This window comes from Budorcas taxicolor, chromosome 2 (genome assembly GCF_023091745.1).
Source record: "Budorcas taxicolor isolate Tak-1 chromosome 2, Takin1.1, whole genome shotgun sequence".
NCBI classification, from domain to species: Eukaryota; Metazoa; Chordata; class Mammalia; order Artiodactyla; family Bovidae; genus Budorcas; species Budorcas taxicolor.
The window spans coordinates 143744917-143768690 of NC_068911.1; the positions used below are offsets into that span (position 1 = coordinate 143744917).

Sequence of the window (23774 nt, forward strand, 5' to 3'; positions counted from 1 at the left end):
CAAAAATTATGAAGGCTGAGTTGGCCATTCTTGCTTGTCAAGACAGACACTGGTGGAGAGAGAGTTTGGATTTTCAATCTTAAGTTACTATCATACATTATAGAAAAGGTTATCCTTTTGTTCGACTGAAAACGTCCTTAGGATTACCAGGGATGCTGAAAATATACGGATCAGTTCCTGCAGATAGGAATAGATAGCTTGGATCTTTCAAGCATCTGCTTTGAAAGAAAGGAAGGAAGGAATAAAAAGAAAACAATGGTGGGGTGGGGGACGCTGAGAACTAGTTTGACGGCAGGCAGTCTTGCCTCCTATTTGCGTGTCCTTTTCTAGCTGTTCCAGTCTCCTGGCCAACCCATGCAGAGAAATGAAGAAACAGTGTGGTTCCTCCTCTCTTTCTCTTTCGTCCTTCCTTCTAATGTTCAAGTTAGATAAGCACAAAATTAGCATTGCATCTCTATAGCTTCCACTGGGAAGTGTCAAAACTACTGGCCTTAGGAGTAGAAGGAAGAAAACAAGAGAAAGAGAGGCGGCGGGAAATTAGAGTGGGTGTGTCTCTCCACCTGAAAACCACTGCGGAGCTCACACCACAGTATTCCGGTGTCTGTAGGGCGGCGGAGGCAGCACAGTGCCTGGCTTCAGCGAGAACTCAGAGAGGTATTCGGGATTCTCTGCCACAATAGGCCGGATCCGTCCATTTTGTTTATAAAAATATTTTGTGCTGTACTCCTGCAGGTAGTCTGGGTGCTGAAGGGTGCTCCGAGGTGGCAGGCTGTGGTTCCAGTAGTCGGGGTTGTCGAATGCTTTCTTGGCCTTCTCTGGCACAGACAGTACGCTGTTCTTCAGGTACTCGGCGTTCCCCAAGGCGTTGGCAAAGGTGTTGAGGTACAGAGGCTCGTTTACATACTCATCCTCTGCCTTGGGTGCACCACTGGAAGCGCTGTGATATTCGGGATTATCCAAAGCCTGAAGGTCTCCATTTTTCCTCCGAGAAACGAAAGGGTTCTCCTCCACAGGGTTCAGGTATTCTGATGGAATACAAAAGTATCAGTTAACATCTACTTTCTGGAAAATGTAATTCCGGCCATGGTTGTACAGGATGGTTAGTTTCCTTTTCCAGAACAATAAAGCCACGGATTTCATGAATTTTCCCCAAAACTATTTTGTTGATTACAGCTGTCATAGGAAAGAGGAGTAAGTGGGCAAAAAAATGTTAGTGACAAAACGAGGCACCAACAGGGGCAGCGTCAGAGTTCCTGACCCCTAGACTGTTCTTCTTTTCTTCTAATTATATTTGTCTCTCCTACATATTGGAGAAGGGAAATGGCAACCCACTCCAGTATCTTTGCCAGGAGAAGTCCCTGGACAGAGGAGCTTGTCGGGGTACAGTCCATGGGGTTGCAAATGGTCAGACGGGACTGAGCCACTCACACTCCTACACATGGGACCAGTTGTTTAAATGCTCCTGTTTTTTAGAAGTTAGTCATCTCTGTGCGAAAATAAAACAGCCTGTCAGGATTAAATAGCCTTTAACTGTGGAGAAGTGAGAATTTTAAAAATAGTATTGGAAAATCAAGATTAACTCTATACCATAATAAATGAATGAAGCGAAAGAATAGTGTTTCTTAGTCTATGTATTTGTGGGAATGTCTGCATAAGTAATAAGGATTTGATTATAGATGTTCCCTCAGAAAGATAAACACACAGGGAAGAAAACATCTAAGGAAAAGACTCAACTAATGAAATCAGATAAATAGCTAACATGCTTTTAAATTGACTTGCTTGATAGTATACAAGCTTAACAATAAATATAATTGTAACATTTATTTCCAATAGCTAATCATAATCATAAGATAGCAAACTATAGTTTGAATCATATGAAATTGCTGTTTTGTAGGTTGAAACTAGTCTTAGAGCAGCTATTTTGTATAATTCAATATAATAAATTTATCTAAAATAGGTATTGGCCTAGAAATTTTTTTAAAAATGCTGCTAATTAATACTGCTTCCCTCAAGTTTAATTTTACCCCTCTGTTTATAGTGTAGACTATATATAGACATATCTACATATACGTAGCATATCCTCTTTTTAAATATATGCACAAAAGTGACACTTTAGCTATTCCTATTTTGGTGTCAGGGTAGGAAAAGGGCCTGTTTGTTGAGATACTACCATTCTGAAACAAACTTCCTATCCCCCATACTAAACTTGACACATAGAGAGAAAAATCTTATCAATCCAGGGTTATTTTTCCCTGGGTATAGAGCCGTTGGATATAGTTAACTATTTAGCATCATGTGCAAGTTAAGAGACAGTAATGAAAAATCCCATGGACAGAGGAGCCTCGTGGGCTACAGTCTATGGGGTCACAAAGAGTTGGACATGACTGAATACTGAGCAAAAAGTAATAATAATAATGAATATCCTACCATCAAATTCACAGATTACAGTTCAGTATTTTACAAGGCACTATCACTTCATCCTCACAACAATCCTGTGAAAAAGGCATGCAAGCTGTATTTTTCCAGCTTTGTAGATGGAAAATTGAGATTAAATGATGTATGAAAGATATAATTAGTATTGAAGTAGAATTCAAATTCCCTAACTCATGTTGAAGGATCTTCTTGTTCTATGGCATGGTTTTCACTGTTGCCCTTATAGGAAGGAGTAGGTTGAACTTTATACTTCATCAGAAGTTTTAATTTGAATGGGTCTCAAAGCTACTGTCATTTTAAGAAAAATATATTAAAAAAAAAACTTTAAGGGAGTCAGAATTGGATTTTTCTTACCAGATTCCTGAAATTTCTCCATCAGTACTTTGGACACCTCATGCGAAGGGTTGACTCATTGGAAAAGACTCTGATGCTGGGAGGGATTGGGGGCAGGAGGAGAAGGGGACGACAGAGGATGAGATGGCTGGATGGCATCACTGACTCGATGGACGTGAGTCTGAGTGAACTCCGGGAGTTGGTGATGGACAGGGAGGCCTGGCGTGCTGCGATTCATGGGGTCACAAAGAGTCGGACACGACTGAGCGACTCAACTGAACTGATACTAAAATTATCTGCTCTCTGAGAACTGGGCTAGAATAGAATAACCTTCTACAGAAACATGGGTTTTTTAGTACACAGAGAGAAAATCTGGGGATGGTCTACCTACTGTGAGTCTACACAGACTGAATTGCTTTTCTGTTGGAAGGTTCAAGGTACCTTTTCTTAATGCAATCTGCTCCTCTATTGTCCTAATGCAAATTTGTATAGCCATGTGGTTCTGTAGACAAGAATAGTTTTATGGTTGAGTTGAGAATCTTCCCGGGGAACATTCCACTTTCTGAAGGATCTGCCAAATCTTCCCCAAACCTACATTTGTGTCACTACTAGGCTACTCAAACATCCAATTCTTCACTACAGTAATACTTTCATACATATGGAAGTGGATATATTTTAATAGGTTATTGATAATATGTACTTAGTGATGCCTTAACTGCATATTACAAAAATGAATATAACTACATATTAAGGGAGATAAAGGACCCTCATACAGAGTCTTAAAATATAATTTACTGTGACACTGAGACTCTGGGACACAGTCATCAGTTTTTAATAACAGTCATCCATCTTCTCTTTTTTCTGATGCTGTTAACATAGAAGGAAAGAGGTGTTTTCAAAATTGAAATTTATTTGGATATTTAACATTCCTACTACTAACTTTGTAACGTTATTGCTGTGCTTCCTAAAACCATAAACTATGAATATTTTCAAGATGTAATGGTATACATATAAGTATATGGAGGGCCAGAACTTTAATTTTTGAAATGTACCCTATCAGAAGTCATAATTTCCTATTATAAGCTGGGTCATTTAAATGACACCATTTTAATGCATCAATCAAATCTTTTATTGATGCCATCAAAAGCTTTGGACACTTTTACCAATAATACCAGTTTTTATGACCACCAGTGGAGCAAGGGTTCTGAAATCTTGTGATATGTTGCCTCATTTAAATATTCTAATAATGTTATGTTTATATCAGTGCTTCTCAAGCTTAATTGTGCATAAAAGTCTCCTGGGGATCTTGTTCAAATGCAGATTCCTAATCAAGTGGGGTCTGAGATTCCAGTTTCTAAAAAAGCCCCTAGATGATGTGGATGCTGTTAATTCAGATAGCCTACTAGGAGTAGCATTGTCTAGGCCTTTTGTGGGTCACAAATGTTACACAGGCAAATGGCTTGGCAATTTCCCTTCTAGACTTTGCTTATGTTGATGAAAGTAAGTGTCAAATGGCAATCATTTCTGAGCATTCTGCTTGTACCTTGTTTGGGTTTGTCTCGCATAGGAGTCATATAACCTTCTTCATCCAGCTCTCCTCGTGGGCTCCGTTCTGGGGCAAACACTGTGGGGTCAGCGCTGTACCTCTGGGTGCTACTGTCCTCTTGGACATGGGGTGCCACAGACTTGCGTAAGGTGCCATTACAGCAGGAGTCATCAAAAATCTCTGCAGTAGCCCCCTGAGCAATGGGGGCTTCTGGGATTGTGCTGGTGGTGGCCCTGTAGGGCATGGGCACTCCTTGTTCTGCAGCGAAGCCCCCGTCTCGGTAGACAAACTGGTTCTGTCAATGGTAGAAACACATTTGGAGACCAAAGTTATTGGGAGGAATAGCAATCAAAAACATCGATGTTAATAACCAAAAGAATACAGAAGTTTGTCTTTCAGAGCAAAGTCAGAGTTTATTGTTTTTTTTCCCCCAATAGTTAATGAGTCTGTTATAGACTAGAAACACCTAAAATTCCAATTTTGCCCTATAAAGTAAATCAATTGTGGGAAAACAACTTGGAAATATGTGTTTAAGTTTTGCTAACCACCTAACACATTGTCTAATAAAAAGTATTTCATATTCTTTCCCACAACTGCCCATTTTTAATGTAAAAATTCAAAGTGAATTTTCAAGACAAATGGCAATGTCATTAACTATAGGCAGTTGCCATTATGAACAGAAGCACAGTGATGAGATTTGAATAGTGATAGTTCCTTATGCCTTCTAGGCTGTTGTTACTGTAATTTTGAGTCCATAGTACATAACTGGAAAATCATCACCAAAATTCTGACTTTTTAGCGCAAGACCTATAATCATGGAAATAAAGATAACCTCCTCACCCAGAAGCATATTGTATGAGCCCAGGTAAATTTTTCAGATGAAAAATCAAAAGCTACTGTAGATGAATGATATCTCAGCTCTGGATTATCTACTGAGATAAAACATATCTACATAGGCAGCTACACAAGCTACAGTAAATTCTTAACTCACTGTTGGCAAAGGCAAAATGAGGAAATTATGGTGAGACAAGACAGAGGAAACATGATAGGCAAAGACCAAAATCCTAAAAGATGAAGGTTGATTGTGAAATACTTACTCCTGACATAGGGGTGTAGGCAGGAGGAGGGCTGTGTCCAATTTCACTCTAATAGGAAAGAAAAATGGGATGATGGATATAATAAGAGGTGATATGAATGGAAAATAAAAGAAAAGAAAAAGAAAAGCCACATGAGTCGTATGAACCAATAGGGAACACATGCACAACAGTGATGTTTGCTAAACAGTAAAATTTTATGTACTCTGATCTCAAAGAAAGTTTATTTATATATTTTGATAATACTATGTATAATTTAATCCCTGTAAAGGAAAATTAAAAGAAAAATTTTAAATGCATTAAAAAATTATGTTGACAATAAATATTCTTCTGATGAACCCTGAAAGGGAAAAGTAGTAAATAATAAACTAGAGTTATAAACAAGGAATGCTTTCCTTTGTTATACTTTAGGTGACTGGAATGATCACATATCACCCCCATTAACTTTTCTCCTATAAGAAGCTTATCTAAAAAGAGATAGAAGTAGATTTCAATTTTCTTGGAATAATTTTTGTTATCAAATTACATTTATTCTTTACCACTTCAGCTAAGGGGCAGCTTCTCAACCTTTTCTTATAGAAAGGGTAAATAATATTTTCTCATTAGTCTCTTTTTAAGTGAACAAACAGCAGAAAATCTTGAAAAACTGGTTTCTTTCCTGGAAACATGCTTTACATACATTACTTTTATGTATTTAGAATCAGTTGAAATTAGATTGCAATTAGAAAAAAACCAAAAAGACATATTCTTATGGCTTACAATTCTAACCTATGGGTTAAATAAAAGTCAATATAAAAATATGATAAAATATTAAGGATAACTTTCTTTAGGCTAAGTACAGGAGATATATGAATGCTAATATATATATATATATATATATATATGCTACTGAGTCACTTCAGTGAGTAATGAATGAATGCTTATATATATATATATATATATATATATATATGCTGCTGAGTTACTTCAGTCGTGTCCAACTCTGTGCGACCCCATAGACAGCAGCCCACCAGGCTCCCCGTCCCTGGAATTCTCCTGGCAAGAACACTGGAGTGGGTTGCCATTTCCTTCTCCAGTGCATGAAAGTGAAAAGTAAAAGTGAAGTTGCTCAGTCGTGTCCGACTCTTCACGATCCCATGGACTGCAGCCCACCAGGCTCTTCCGCCCACGGGATTTTCCAGGCAAGAGTACTGGAGTGGGGTGCCATTGCCTTCTCATATATATATATATATATATATATATATATATATATATATATAATATATAAAATACCAATCATTTATTAAGCACATTTCTTGAGAAACCACTATCTGTGTATGCACAAGGCACTTTTCAAGGCACTTGAAATAATGAATAATGAAGGTAAAAACAGTTGGTTTTGTGAAACTTTCATTCTATACCTTCTGGCTTTAAGTGAACAGAGATGACTAAAATAAACCTCAAAGACAACATCTTGAAACATCTATAAAACAGAGCTAAATCTTATTCCAGGTCGATGTTTTTATAATTTATAGATTGACAGAACAACCTAAGAATATGGTCCCACAGAGATTAACTGTTCAATACAAATTAATAGCAGCTAGATAATAGAATTTTCCTTAACTAAGTCTTCTGAACTTAAGGGAACAAACTCTGAACACCTACACTGAGTTTAGATTTTAACTCTGCCCATAATTGAGTCACTTACGTGATGTTATAGAAAATATTTAATCTCTTTTTTTCTCTAGTAACATAGCTAACAACACACTAAAGGATATAATGTGGAAATTTGGATATATTTGTTATGCAATGCATAGGAAGAGCTTTGTAGAGTAGACAGATTGTTATATGGTATTGTTGGGACTGAGCTCCAGTCCCAATTATAAGTGATATGGTCAATTATGAAATATCTCATTTTCATCCTTGGCCTCTTTACCTTATTCTTAATGAAGATACCTATTCTTAATGGAGAAATAAGGTATTTTACATATGAATAAGCTTTGTAAACTCTGCACTATTATACAAATGTAGAGGATATATAAAATTTAAATGTTCACACCTGCTAAATCAGATTTTTAAATTCAAGCAATCAAACTGCCAAGGCTTCTCATCAAAGAAGCATTTTTAAATGCTTACCTGTCTTCCACATCACCTGAAATATATTTTGCTATCTTTCAGAAAGTTACTAAATCTAATTCATTTGTTCATAAATTTGAGAAGGAAATTTTCCATATAATCCAATGATATGTTAAAATAAGCTGGTAAAAAAATATGATACCCACCTGTTGGAACTTTATCATATTACAAATCTTGGCTTTACCCTTTCATTAAACTTGAATTATTTGGCAAGCATTTAGTAAATATTTGTAAAATGTCTATGATAAAAGCATAAGGATTATGTTCGATGCTAGAGATATCATGATATACTAGAAAAGGCTTGGCCAGTGGCCTTTCCCAGTTTACATTGTACGATCAAACATTTCCTGAGATTGTTGAAAGAAAAAAGCAAGAGTAAAGTGAGGCTGGAGTGAATTTATTTCAATTCTGTGATTATATATTAAAAGGCAAAGTATTTCAAAGTATTCATAATCACCAGTGTTCCTTTGACCTCTTATTTGCAAGAGTTGTTATACTGGGTAATGTTTGAATTGTGGCTGAAAAAATAGCACTGCCTGCTACATGTTTAGCATTTTATAAAACTTGAGAGATAAATGATCAAAAGAATAACTTAAAAGTCATTTTTCATCAGGAAATACTTTATTATCTATATTCATTATCTGGGTTAGGCCATCTTCAATTGTAAAGGCATCATATTAAAAATAACTAGACCTCTTGCAGTTAGTGTGTTCCAAGACAGGAAGTGTGGCCATGCTTTATTTGAATGCATCTGCTGTCTTGCATTTATAAGTCTTTCCATCAGCAACCTGCCAACTCTGCTTCTGGACACAGTGCCAGATACCATCACAGTAATAAGAGTGTCTTCATGTTCTTCCTAGTTTTCACCATTAAAATGGGAAAAATGCTAAGCAAAGTCCCCTTAGTGTTCATTGTTTTTAGGGTTACTGGCTGCTTTTTATGTTTCTGTTTCCATTTTTTCCATTTGCTTTTTTTTTTTTCTGTTTTCCATGATAAAAAGCACCTCATTCATATCTCCCTGGAAGGGCAATACATCTACAAGGGAACATCTGTGAGGCCAATTAGCTGGGCTGGAAATGTGATATAATTGTTGTTTAAATATATTTAAATTACATGTTAATCACTATGTCATAATTTATAGGCTTTGAAAATAACTTTTTGTACTTGAGAGCCAAGCCAGATTTTACTTGTTTTTGCCATTTTTAGTTTGTAACAAGCTCTTCTCATTCCCCACACAACCATCCCTCCAATTCCCCACACTTGAAGAGCTGAACTTTTACTACTGGAAAGAATGACAGCTGCAAGTAAATTGGTTGAGTAAAAATTAAGATCCCCACAATCAGAATGAGCTGAAGTGACCTTAATGTTCTAAGCATAACAAAGCAGTGCTCTCAGTTAAAAGGCTTTTGTTATTTTATTGTGCCACTTTCTAAACTGTCTATCAAAGCCTGGCTTTGAGGATCTTCAGGAAGCAGCACTGGGTACATCTGTTCAATTAACTGGCAAGGGGATTTATTGTCAGCAGGACAAAGATAGAAAGAGGTGGGCTATAAACTGGCAGGTGATACGGAGCTTGCTCCTGGTGGGGAACTATGTAAGGGTGATGAAGAGAGTCAAGTTTAATTTGTGGCCGTAATCACTGGGACATTGTATGATTAACTTGGACTCAAATCCCAGGGGTTATAGAGAAGGCAAATGTCAGCAAATATATCAAATACACTATTAAATGGATATTTACATACACCATGTCCTAAAATTTACTTTTCAACTGAACGATAAAAATTTGAACCTTTGTCTTCTTACATGTGCTGCATTTCTCATATTTATTGTTTTAATTAAAAGTATTATATTATTCCTATGAAATTTTACCTTGTTAACTCAGTGAAATTTTAAATTGTTAAATAGATGAATCGTTAACCATCATATTTTCAAAAAATATTATACAAATCTATCTTCTTAGGAAACAAACAAAGGGACATGCTTAATGCCTACTTTCTATTTAAATTAAAGATGTGCTTAATGAGAGTTTTTTTAATCTTCAGATAATTGTTATTCTCAATATTAGCCATAGGATTAAAGTTTCTAGGGCCAAGAATCACCCTAAATCCTTTTAACTAAAATGGCATGTGTCTGTATGATGGTGCTAATCCATCAGCACTGATTTATTACCTGGACACTTGCACATATTAAGTATGAAGAGTTCTCAATTTTTTATCCTCTTTGGCATGCATCCTTAACACTGATGGGCATTTTTCCATTTCACAGGTCAGGTAGTGGACAGAGAAAATGCCTTTTTTTTTTTGTATTATGAACAATTTTTGATGTTTGGCTGTAACTCTTTATCTTTTTTACAACTGAGTTCAACACACCAGCATTTGAGACATTTGGATTTTGAATCTTCATTTTTCATAAGACAACTGGAAGAAAACAAACAAAATATATTCACATTCCCCAAACCAAGAAGAACTGGAGAAGCCTATTGAATTTAGGCAGTTGTCTCACATACACGTGCATATGTGTGAACATTTATGTTACACAAAATGTTTTTTGTCTGTTTATATGTGTTTATTAATGCACTCATTTATCTATTTAGTTTGATTATATGCGATGCTACTTTAAAAAAGAAACTATTTTACTCTCCACAAACAGGGTTTCCCAGGTTAACACTAAGGTAAAGAACCTGCCTGCCAATCCAGAAGACATAAGAGATGCAGGTTCAGTACCTGGGTTGGGAAGATCCCTGGAGGAGGGCATGGCAACTCACTCCAGTATTTTTGCCTGGAGAATCACATGGACAGAGGAGCCTGTAGTCTTCTGGCTGTAGTCTATAGGGTCACACAGAGTCGGACACGACTGAAGAAACTTAGCATGCACACACTCTACAGAAACAAAATAATGATGATATAATAATAGATAATATAATGACATAATATTATAGTAAATAAGTTAATTACAATGACCCTGTGTGCCAGTTGAAGGCATATTAACTTGGGCTTTCATCTTTTTTTCACTTTTCACTAACCCTAGAACTTAATTATAAAGTCCACTCTGTTTCACAGATGAATATATTACCTCTCTTAGGAAAACTGAGAAATAGCAAGCAAGCTAACATGTATTGTAAACCTACCATATGCCACGGACTAGAATATTTTAAGTTTTATGTATTCATATGAACTTTCAAGATAAATATCATTAGTAAAAATTATGACTCCCATTTTGCAGGTGAGGAAACAGGACCAGGGAATTTTAAAGTTCTTCCCATGCATAAACACAGCCACTGGTGTATGACTCCTTGAATCTAACACCTTCTCATTATTCCACATACAGATTTTGACTTAAGCATTTCTATTCTCTGCTCTCTCTGCCACTGTATAATGTTTCAGTTCTTCTCTCAAATAAGATATTATGGCTTATCTTTCTTCTGAAAAACTAACCTAAAGGAGAAATTTGAAAAAGTAACTAGACTTAATTATAAAATACTGATAATGGCTTACAATGTTGTCCTCCCATCTTTTTTGCATTTTAATTTACTCAAAGGACTTAAACAGGAAAGCTACTAGATGTAGAATGTTAAGTGCTAATAGAGAATATATGTGTGTGTTTATATATATAAAAACTATGATTTTAGATCAACAAGACGGACTATTAAGGAAGAACAGATACTCATATATATGTCTATGTAGATTACTTACCTTACCAAGAGCAAAAATTAACCCTGAAGCAGGAGGAGATGGTTCTGAATAATGGGAGAGGAGAAAGATTTTCCATGACAGGACTCTTGCTGATGGACTTATTATTCCTAGGCCAAGCTTAGTCAATAAATTCTTCTTCCTGCTCCACTAAGGGTAAGTAAGCTATTGTTTCCTCAGGCAGCAATTCCTGTAGCCTTTCCAAATATTAGTAGAACAAGAGGACATTCCCTGTTTAAATACTCATGGTTAGATGAGTCAATAAAATGGGAGCTGAAAACTCCACACTTTATACCTTTCCATATGTTCTTGTTACGTGATGAAGTTGAAGAACATTATTAGCATAGTCAAAAAAGAAAGGTTATAAAGAAATGTGATTTTACACTAGGGCCAACATTCCTTAGCTTGATTTTAAGATGAACAATAAGAATTTTGTCACTTCTCTTGATATTAGTAATCATGTAAAATTTATATCTCTTCATCCTGGGATGAAGATGATAAATATATCTTTATTTTTTGTTCTGGCAACTTTCTTTTGCATCTTTCTTTTGTTTACATTCTTTTTGCCAACATATTGTAATATTTGAACCTTTTCCTAATTATCACTTTAGCTACTATTTGACATATGTATCTAGAAATCTAAAGAGGAGAATTTTTAGGGGTTTCCTTAAGGATTTCCCAGCAGTTCTTTTCAGTTAGAGAAGGTACAGTCATTTTCTCAAATTTTTAAACTTATCTTTGAGAACATATAGTTCAACTGCAGTGTCTCTGTTTGAATCTAAAGGAAATCATTAAGCCTTTACTTTGTCCAAATTCTCAGGTCATCTGACTAATTTTCCAAGTGCATCCAAAAGTAGTCTGTCTCTTTGCCTGAGAGTTTTTTATCCCAAATCATGAAGATTATTTAGTGAAGATTTCTTAATACATTTAAAAAAAAAAATGCATTGATGTCAGGCAACTTACTGGAGTGGACTGCCATTTCCTTCTTCAGGGGATCTTCCCAACCCAGGGCTCCACCCTGGCTCTCCCACATTGTAGACAGATGCTTTACCGTCTGAGCCACCAGGGAAGTCAAGAGAATATTACTGTTTGATTGTTTTATTTCTCTGATGTTGGTTTTATTTGTTTGTTTCTGGCTACACTGTATGACAGGTGGGATCTTAGATCCTGACCAGGGATCCAACCCGCACCCCCTGCATTGGTAGTGCAGAGTCTAAACTACTGGATTGCCAGCAAGTCCCCAAGGTCAGGTAACTTTTGAAGATGAAAATACCATCGACATGAAGCAATTGACCACATGAGGTCCTTCTATCTCTAGGGTTGTATTCTTGAACTTTTGACATTGAACCATGAGATTTTTAAACAATTACCTTAATCTCTTGAACCCTCAGTTTATTTAGCTCTCAAAAGGAAAATGAGGTATAGTAAAAGTAAAGGGAAAGATCAATTCCAACTATCAAATTACATGTATGTAAAATGAATATTCTGCCTGAAGTTCATATCATTGATTGCTAAATATTATAAAATGTGATTAACATTAAAGTGAAAGCATCTTGCAAACTTATCTCCCATCAACTTTTTTAAAGTATATGAATTTCTTTTTCTTTTTTCCTTTTTCTTTAAATGGAGTATCTGTGGAGTACCTTAGTCTGTATGCAATAAATGACTGTGCTCTGGGGAGGCAAGAGCACATCTGGATGTGACTTTTCTGGTGACTCAGCAGTAAAGAATCCACCTGCCAATGCAGAGACATGGGTTGGGTCCCTGGGTTGGGAAGATTGATTGGAGAAGGAAATGGCAACCCACTCCAGTATTCTTGTTTAGGAAATCCCATGGACATGGACAGAGGAGCTTGGTGGGCTACAGTCCATGGGGTTGCAAAAGAGTCAGACATGATTTAGTGACTAAACAACAATTATGCACATGCTTATTGTCAATTGACATATTTTCACTTTCATAGTACTCACTTCTATTTATATAATTAGATAATGTATGGAAATTACAGAAATAGCTTAAAAATTAAGTAGTCTATAGGGCAAAATGAAAAAAAAAAAACCTATGGGCACTCTGTATGTCATGAATGCCATTACTTTAGAATTTGAAATGCTAAGACTTGGCCTGGGTATAATATGTTTCCTTTTATAGTATTGATAAAGATTTACTTAAATCACAATTATGGGAAAACAGTGGAAACAGTGGCTGACTTTATTTTTGGGGGGCTCCAAAATCACTGCAGATGGTGATTGCAGCCATGAAATTAAAAGACGCTTACTTCTTGGAAGGAAAGTTATGACCAACCTGGACAGCATATGAAAAAGCAGAGACATTACTTTGTCAACAAAGGTACTTCTAGTCAAGGCTATGGTTTTTCCAGTAGTCATGTATGGATGTGAGAGTTGGACTAAAAAGAAAGCCGAGCATTGAAGAATTGATGCTTTTGAACTGTGGTGCTGGAGAAGAGTCTTGAGAGTCCCTTGGACTGCAAGGAGATCTAACCAGTCCATCCTAAAGGAGATCAGTCCTAGGTGTTCATTGGAAGGACTGATGTTGAAGTTGAACTCCAATACCTTGGCTACCTGATGTGAAGAACTGACTCATTGGAAAAGACGCTGATGCTGGGAAAGATTGAGGGCAGGAGGAGAAGGGAAAAACAGAGGATGAGATGGTTGGATGGCATCACTGACTCAATGGACATAAGTTTGGGTGGACTCCGGGAGTTGGTGAACAGGGAGGCCTGGCATGCTGCAGTCCATGGGGTTGCAAAGAATCAGACACGACTGAGTGACTAAACTGAACTGAACTGATCTATACACATATGCATGCATGTGTATATATATATATATATATTCATATATACGTGAAGAAAATTAATAGCTTAAAACAAGATAATAAAGTTTTATTTAATTCATTCAAACTAACAAATTTTCTTTTATAGGTCATTAGTTTATTTGTGGGCTTAGTTTTGCTTTGTCTCTACTCTTTTTCACATGTGGATATTATATATCAGGAAGTGAATCATATTCATTAAAGCATCATTTACAAGAGTTCCACTTGGAAATGTTTCTTTTGTGGTTCTTTGGAGTTATACTATTTACTTGCAAATAATAAGGCAACAGTGAAGCACCTTATATTTCCACCTCCTCTTTAGCAATAATCCACACCAGAAAAGTTTTACTATATATTCAAAATAACTATGACAGTATTTAAAGCAATCTGTGTGTAAGAATATAAAAATATGACGGGCATAGTTCATGTATTGGGAGATGGAAACAAATAATATAGAAAATACAACTACAAATTTTATAACTCTAATTTTGGCATGTAGATTTTATTCAGTGTCTTAAATGATAAGTGTTGGCAACAAGCAAACAATTTAACATAATACAGATAATGCTTTCCATGTTCCTATCATTTCAGTGTGGATCAGGTTGGAAATACCTTCAGTTATGCTAGTTTATGCAAACTGTTTACCAGAGAAAAGTGAATTTGTAACAATGGTTGGTTAGGCGAACTACTGCTCTTCAGGCTCCGAAGTGGTACAGCAGTTGCTATAAGTAAAAAGATTTCTAACAGCCCACCTGGAATTAGGACATCTGGTTTGTGCGAGCTGATCTGAATAATGTACTGTGCATACTCCAGTACAGCTACTGACAGAGCAAACAGTACATGGCTGTCCCATCAGCCCAGAGCAAACACCAGCTACATTTCACAGAAGCTGGCTGGTATTTACAACTGATCTGAGCCAAAATGAATATCAGATTGAAGGCAGTACCCCAAGAGAAAAACACTTTCCCCCACAGCAACTGGTTGCCCATAGTCTAAAGCGTTTATACCATTTTTTAAAATCTCCCAAATGTGATTTTGCCGCATGTCAAAAGGAAGAAGAAAAACATACAAAGAATTCCTGCATCTATTTGTGAACCACTTTGGAATTTTCTGAAGTGAAAAAAAAGACCAATATTTTTACTTTGCTATTTAAACTGTTTGCTACCTATATTAGCCAGAACCATGGTCATAATAATTTTCTTTCAACTTCTAAAGTAGCTAACACTATGTGTACACCCGTGGAGGATTCATGTTGATGTATGGCAAAACCAATACAATATTGTAAAGTAATTGGCCTCCAATTAAAATAAATAAATTTAAATTTAAAAAAATATGAAGCCAAAAAATAAAATAGACTAGAAACACTAGAAACTAGAGTGTCTAATTTAAATCTGACATGGATGCCAGAGATCACCCAATCTCCTTCTCCCTATTTTCAGCTATGGTAATAGAGATGGCAGGTGACTTTGCTCAAGGTCACACATCTAGTTACCAACAACAAAAATCAATAGGCCAAATTAGAAAAATACTTTTATGGTTTACTATGAAACAAAAACAATCTGCTTGCTATCCTTCTTAGATTATGTCTGCATAACTGAATCGGGACAAGGCAGGTGAAACTCTAAAGAAGTGAAGTCTGATTATCACGTTTCCTTTTCAACTTCAAGTCCGTATTTTTTTTATTGCTCCCTAATGACAGAGTGACTTCACTTTCACTTTTCACTTTCATGCATTGGAGAAGGAAATGGCAACCCACTCCAGTGTTCTTGCCTGGAGAATCCCAGGGACAGGGGAGCCTGATGGGCTTTCATCTATGGGGTCACACAGAGTCAGACATGACTTAAGCGACTTAGCAGCAGCAACAGATGCCAGAGTCCAGTGATTCTAGTCTTGGTTCTATAGGAAATGGGGCTATTGCATCACCTCAAAAAAGATGCACCATTTTAAGTCAGTAACTCATATTCCAAAACCCCCTCTCTAATCTGTAGTGTTATTCTCTTCTCACGGATTTGGGTGTAGCTAGGCTAAGGGCATCCATTTAGTCTGATTAGTTTGGGGGAATTTTCTCAACTTGGTGGTTGCTGCTGCTGCCGTTAAGTCGCTTCAGTCGTGTCTGACTCTATGCGACCCCATAGATGGCAGCCCACCAGGCTCCCCCGTCCCTGGGATTCTCCAGTCAAGAACACTGGAGTGAGTTGCCATTTCCTTCTCCAATGCATGAAAGTAAAAAGTGAAAGTGAAGTCACTCATTCGTGTCCGACTCTTCGAGACCCCACGGACTGCAGCCTACCACACTCCTCTGTCCATGGGATTTTCCAGGCAAGAGTACTGGAGTGGGGTGCCATTGCCTTAGTAGATCATAAATAGTCCCACCTCACAGAGCACTGAACTACTGAGTACCAACCTGTACACACATAATTAACTGATGACCTGACATCTCCACTGGAATGTTCCATGCTTTTTCAAATGTCACTTTTCCAAAACTGAAATGAACATCACCTCTCCTGACATTAAATGGAATTCTCTTATCTTTCTTGGCTTGGTGAATAGTATCAACTTATCTACTTGTGTAAGTTAAATATCTCAGTGCCATCTTTGGCTTCACCTCTATCTCATTCTTCATAATCATCCAACATCTACCCATTGAAACATTTTAATACCTCAAGGATACAACCATTTTCTCCATCTTCATTGATACTGTTTTAGTTCTGATGTTAAGGTACGAAATCATTTAGCATTGTAACTGGGAAATTTTGAGGATAAAAGAAAATGCTATAAATAATTAAGTCAGGAGTAATAGGAGTAAACCAGGACTCTAGGGAAAACAGGCACAGCACATGCAATGAACTTAATGATGACCACATTTCTTGACTAAACTACTATAATATATTTCTAATTGGTCTCCTTGATCTCCTCATTCCAATCTAATATTCACACTTCATTTCCTGCTTAAAAACCTACAAGACCCCTTTTGGCTTCAGGTTAAAACAAATCTCAGTTTCTTGGGGCATGAAGGCTTTTGATAGCTATGGCTCCTGCCAATTTTTCCAGCTTTGTCTTTCTGCTTATTCATCATATGCCTCCAGTCAAAAAAAGTACCAGCAGTTCCTGATGGTCCATGACTTCTATTACCTCCAGTTACCTGCCCAGGTTCCAATTGTTTCCTAAACATTTCTTTCTAGTAGCTTCATCTTGATTACATATTAATGCTATCATTGCCCTGTTTACATGTAAGTATTGATTCAAAAATATCTATCAAGAACCTATTCTGCACCCCATATGAGTAATCCAGCAATTTTATTCTAATCATTTATTTACTTCATTAGTTTGCTGTCTTTCTTAGATTGTGAATCTATTTAGAAGAAAGTGATAGTGTTAGTTGCCCAGTTGTGTCCAACTCTTTGTGACCCCATGGAGTATAGCCCACCAGGCTCCTCTGTTTATGGAATTCTCCAAGCAAGAATACTGGAATGGGTGGCCAGTCTCTTCTCTAGGGGATCTTCCTGACTGAGGGATCTAATTCAGGCCTCTCGCATTGCAGGCAGATTCTTTACCATCTGATCCAAAGCCCAAGGCTATTTAGAAGGAGCCTTAAATTTACTATTATATCCTTCATACCTAGCACAGGTCAGGAACATAGATGTGATGAATATTTAGTAAAAGGATATTGAATCAAAGGATGGATAGATGGAAAAGATATTTAAACTTCAAGTTTGACTTTATTAACGAGAATCTAAGGGCCTTCCTGGTTTGATCCCTGCATCGGGAAGATCCCCTGGAGAAGGGCATGATTACCCACTCCAATATTCTTGCCTGGAGAATTTCATGGACAGAGGAGCCTGGCAGGCTATAGTCCTAGTCCATGGGGTCGCAAAGAGTAAGACAGGCCTAAGCGACTAACACTTTCACTTTTTTCACTTTCAAGACCTCAGGCAGTGGGATATGTTTTAAAGAATAAAGAATTTTAACATTCCTTAAATTATATATTGCACCTATTTTACTCTACAGATACTCAGGGTGAGTCCTAAGTTGAAACTGAATCCCAATACAATCATCTGAATATTATATCTTATCTAGTACACTCACTCTTCCTGTCAATTAGCTACTATTTCTGGAAGCATTGTTTAAAGTCTTACTTCTAATGGCCAAAAAATGTGTTTTTACAAATAATGAGTGGTTCCAGATGCAATGGATATTTTGCATCTAGTTATAAAACATCAGGATTCTATCACTAGTATGACAACATTCCCTTGAGACATCTATGTATTTCCTAATGCTTTAGAGGTCTAGGAAACTCAGCTTCTGCTTTATCCTGAAGAATATAAATTAAGTAAGAACAATAGGAAAGACAAACGCTGAGGATAAATTGCCTGTAGGCAGATGAAAATTGTAGTTTGGGCTCATAAGCTCAAACACAGATTTCTGCAAGTATTCATTTTAAGTTGTACATACCATCCACCTACATTTCTGTGCATAACAGACAGGAAGAATCAGAATAATTAAAATTTATTAAAAATTTTTCAGAAGACCTTTTTTTTAAAAAAGAATAATTATGGTTAAACAGTATTGGACTGGGTTTCCTCATGGCCCAGATGGTAAAGTATCCACCTGCAATGCAGGAGACCGGGTTCTATCCCTGGGTCAGGAAAATCCCCTGGAGAATGGAATGGCTACCCACTCTAGTATTAGTCCCTGGAGAATCCCATGAACAGAGGAGCCTGGTGGGCTACAGTCCAGGGATTGTAGAGTTGGACATGACTGAGCAACTGACACACAGTATAGAAAAATTAAAGTTATAAATAAATGAAATTCTAAGTCTCTAGGAAGGAAAGAAGCTATAGAAGGACAGCTCTTGAGTAGGGAAGAGCACTGCCACCCACCAGCTCTGTTGCTGTAGATGAATTTTACTCAAAGCTTAATGTCCTCATCTGTAAAATGGAAATAATAATGTCTGTCTGCCTGCGTTATGAGTTTTATAAGTTCATGTTCAAGGTAAATGTATTTGAAAAAAATGTATTATATAAATGTGCAATATGGTGTTTTTTACTAGTAGTTAAAAAAAAAAAATCCAGCTGAAGGGTGACTTGTCCAAGTATTACTCATACAAAACTATACTAAATGCTGCAAACCAAGCAAGTATATGTTTCTTGTATACTGGAATAAAAGTATACAGTTACCTATTTTGTATCTGTGTGATGATAGAGTTCATTTTGCAGCCTTAGTATCATGTATATCATTTGAAGTGCTTCCCAGGAGGCTGAGTGGTAAAGAATCTGCCTGTCAATGTAGGAGACACAAGAAACACAAGTTCGGTCCGTGAGTTGGGAGTACCCCCTGGAGTAAGAAATGGCAACCCACTCTAGTGTTCTTGCCTGGAAAATTCCATGGACCGAGGAGCCTGGTGGGCCATGAGGTCACAAAGAATTGGACATGACAGAGTGACTGAGCACTTCAATTCAGTTGCACAGTTGTGTCCGACTCTTTGCGACCCCATGAATCACAGCACGTCAGGCCTCCCTGTCCATCTCCAACTCCCGGAGTTCACTCAGATTCGCTTCCATCGAGTCAGTGATGCCATCCAGCCATCTCATCCTCTGTCATCCCCTTCTCCTGCTGCCCCCCAATCCCTCCCAGCATCAGAGTTTTTTCCAATGAGTCAACTCTTCGCATGAGGTGGCCAAAGTACTGGAGTTTCAGCTTCAGCATCATTCCCTCCAAAGAAATCCCAGGGCTGATCTCCTTCAGAATGGACTGGTTGGATCTCCTTGCAGTCCAAGGGACTCTCAAGAGTCTTCTCCAACACCACAGTTCAAAAGCATCAATTCTTCGGCACTCAGCCTTCTTCACAGTCCAACTCTCACATCCATACATGACCACTGGAAAAACCGTAGCCTTGACTAGACGGACCTTAGTTGGCAGAGTAACGTCTCTGCTTTTGAATGTGCTATCTAGGTTGGTCATAACTTTTCTTCCAAGGAGTAAGCATCTTTAAATTTCATGGCTGCAGTCACCATCTACAGTGATTTTGGAGCCCAAAAAAATAAAGTCTGACACTGTTTCCACTGTTTCCCCATCTATTTGCCATGAAGTGATGGGACCGGATCCCATGATCTTCGTTTTCTGAATGTTGAGCTTTAAGCCAACTTTTTCAATCTTCACTTTCACTTTCATCAAGAGGCTTTTGAATTCCTCTTCACTTTCTGCCATAAGGATGGTGTCATCTGCATATCTGTGGTTATTGATATTTCTCCTGGCAATCTTGATTCCAGCTTGTGTTTCTTCCAGTCCAGCGTTTCTCATGATGTACTCTGCATATAAGTTAAATAAGCAGGGTGACAATATACAGCCTTGACGTACTCCTTTTCCTATTTGGAACCAGTCTATTGTTCCATGTCCAGTTCTAACTGTTGCTTCCTGACCTGCATACAGATTTCTCAAGAGGCAGGTTAGGTGGCCTGGTATTCCCATCTCTTTCAGAATTTTCCAGTTTACTGTGATCCACACAGTCAAAGGCTTTGGCATAGTCAATAAAGCAGAAATAGATGTTTTTCTGGAACTCTCTTGCTTTTTTGATGATCCAGCAGATGTTGGCAATTTGATCTTTGGTTCCTCTGCCTTTTCTAAAACCAGCTTGTACATCTGGAAGTTCACGGTTCACGTATTGCTGAAGCCTGGCTTGGAGAATTTTGAGCATCACTTTACTAGCATGTGAGATGAGTGCAATTGTGCAGTAGTTTGAGCATTTTTTTGGCATTGCCTTTCTTTGGGATTGGAATGAAAACTGACTTTTTCCAGTCCTGTGGCCACTGCTGAGTTTTCCAAATTTGCTGGCATATTGAGTGCAGCACTTTCATAGCATCATCTTTCAGGATTTGAAACAGCTCAGCTGGAATTTCATCACCTCCACTAGCTTTGTTCATAGTGATGTTTTCTAAGGCCCACTTGACTCACATTCCAGGATGTCTGGCTCTAGATGAGTGATCACACCATTGTGATTATCTGGGTCGTGAAGATCTTTTTTTGTGCAGTTCTTCTGTGTATTCTTGCCACCTCTTCTTAATATCTTCTGCTTCTGTTAGGTCCAGACCATTTCTGTCCTTTATCAAGCCCATCTTTGCATGAAATGTTCCCTTGGTATCTCTAATTTTCTTGAAGAGATCTCTAGTCTTTCCCATTCTGTTGTTTTCCTCTATTTCTTTGCATTGATTGCTGAAGAAGCCTTTCTTATCTCTTCTTGCTATTCTCTGGAACTCTGCATTTATATGCTTATATCCTTCCTTTTCTCATTTGTAAGGCCTCCCCAGACAGCCATTTTGCTTTTTTGCATTTCTTTTCCATGGGGATGGTCTTGATCCCATGGGATCACAAAGAATTGGACACAACTGAGTGACTGAGCACTTGCACACACATAAATGTCATTTGAAAACATTATCAAAAGGGGGTGGTGTTATTGATACAAACAAAAAATGATTTATGTTTCATTTGAATATATATATATATATATAGGTTAGCACATCATTTAAAGTCATTGTAAAACATTTCTTTGAAAATAAAAATAAATAATGATATGCTTTTCTTAGCGCAGCAGTAAATCAAAGCACGATCCTCTTTCAGCACTTAGATACAGAAATGTGCATATTAAATGTTCAATAATTAATTCCTTAAGCAGCTAAAATAAAATTAACTGAATGACCTAATAGTAGAGGTTTATTAATTGAAATAAAATCTTCATTACTTTTGTTTTCTTTTGATGATGAGGGTGTCAGAGTCAATGAAAGCCAAATATTAGAAACTCCCATCTCTGCTGACCATGTGTTGGCCTTGATCTTCTTGAATCATTTGTACTGCTTCAGACAGACACCTCATATGTCTCAGAGTTCATGCTAAGGCACTGTTAACAGGGCAAAGAGAAGTCCTCAGTCCGGAATGTGTGCTTAAATTTTTTTTTTTTTATTCCTTGAGATCATTGATGTTTTCAGGGAAAACTGGCACATTAAGAGAAGCACACACTAATGTAAGAAATGTTTGAATTCTCCTACCCCATTTGGTGGAGAGAGAATTCCTATGTGTTACTTTTCTAATAAGTTAAGACTTGAAGCATTTTACAGATTTTAAAAGTGTGTTAAACACTTTTAAGAAAGACACCTCTTGGAAAGAAAGTTGCTAAATAATAGAAAAGTGCTTGGATTTGCAATCTGAAATAATTTGATAAATGACTTAGAGTTGGGAAAAATAGATTAGATTTTTCCACATATTGTATACCTCAGGCTTTCTCCGAAGGTCTACCAAACAAACAACAAAAAAAGTGCTAGACAGACAAGAAAAGCCCCTGGTTTATTTTCCAGGCCACTTGGTCCCTTATTATGTATTAATAGTAGCACAATTATTACTTATCACATCTAAAAGAAAATGTTGTGCAAAGGTGCAGCTACGTTCTGACAAAATAAAATGTTAATACTTGATCTAATGAATATAATCACAAAGGAGAGTGTGGCTGATTGTCTTTCATGCCATAAGTCTTAAATGTTAGACTTCCCAGGCTCTCATAAAAATCATTACTGTTTTTATTTGTAAATATATATCCAAGAATTTTAGAAATTATTTATTTTTCATAAATATTATCTTTTAGAATGCAAGCTCCTTAAATACATAATCAAATAGTTGTATTAGTTCCTCACTTCTCTCATTTCTCCCAAATTTACTTGTCTAAATGTTAAAAATATACCTAGTAGCTTGGATTTTGCCAAAAACAATAAATAAGAGAAGGTTTTGATCATTTAAGACTGATTTCTTAAATTCTTATTGAAAGGTAGCCAAAGCAGTTAGAAATAAAATCAGCACACTGACAGCACTTTTAGGATATTTTAATCCAACCTGTTTCCATACAAAAGCATATTGAATATCAATTATGCAGGAGGAGAAGGTATTTTCAAGAGAGCTTGACATAAGACCAGGTTGTGAATTATTTGCTTTGAAATGCTTTCATATTTTCCTGCTTGGAAATTCTGGTCAAGAGAAGAGCAAAAACAGCTCATCCTAAGCATTTGGTCAAGTGAACATTCATAACATGTTTAGCAGCCCACAAATACAATTTCTAAAAATGCTAGATCATCCACCTCCAGAAGGGAGGAAGAAAGCACCACTTTGTTTTTATGTTGAATTTCTGGGGCCCACCCCATCCATCTTGAGTTTCCAAATACTGGGAGCCTCAGAGGAAGTTTTCACTAAAGTGCTATTTGTAACTTGGAACACATACATTCCCAGCAGTCTTTACTCCTGCATATAACCTTACCTTCTCTACCCAGAGTGAATTTACCTTGAAGCGGTAAAGTTTAAAGCTTCAGGCTCTTCAGTTGCATCACTTCTCCCAGGGTCTGGGAAATTTGGTAAACTTTTAAAAAGTAGGATTTTTAGTATTTTTAACTTTTTATTTTATATTATTGTTCATTAACAATGTTATGCTAGTGTTAGGTGTTCAGCAAAGTGATTCAGTTATACATATACATGTATCTATTCTTTTTCAAATTCTTTTCCCATTTACGTTGTCATATAATATTGAGTAGAACTCCCTGTGCTCTACACTAGGTTCTTGTTGCTTATCCATTTTATGCCTTTTTGGTTTTTTGGTTTTTTTTTCCACACAGCATGTGGGAACTTAGTTCCCTGACAAGGGATCAGGCCTGTACCCCCTGCATGGGAAGAGCAGTGCCCTAACTATTGGACAACCAGGGAAGTCCT

At 37.0% G+C, this 23774-nt stretch overlaps 1 protein-coding gene across 1 annotated transcript in view; it reads right to left on the reverse strand.

Moving 5' to 3' along the window:
- Positions 1-579: 579 nt before the first annotated feature.
- The window catches only part of ERBB4 (erb-b2 receptor tyrosine kinase 4), a 770675-nt gene continuing 747480 nt past the window's right edge, over positions 580-23774 (reverse strand). The window contains exons 28-30 of the mRNA XM_052653380.1: positions 5410-5457; positions 4310-4607; positions 580-1025 (exon numbers count right to left, since the gene is read on the reverse strand). Of these exons, the coding sequence (XP_052509340.1) occupies positions 580-1025; positions 4310-4607; positions 5410-5457 (792 nt within the window). The remainder of the gene's footprint in view (positions 1026-4309; positions 4608-5409; positions 5458-23774) is intronic.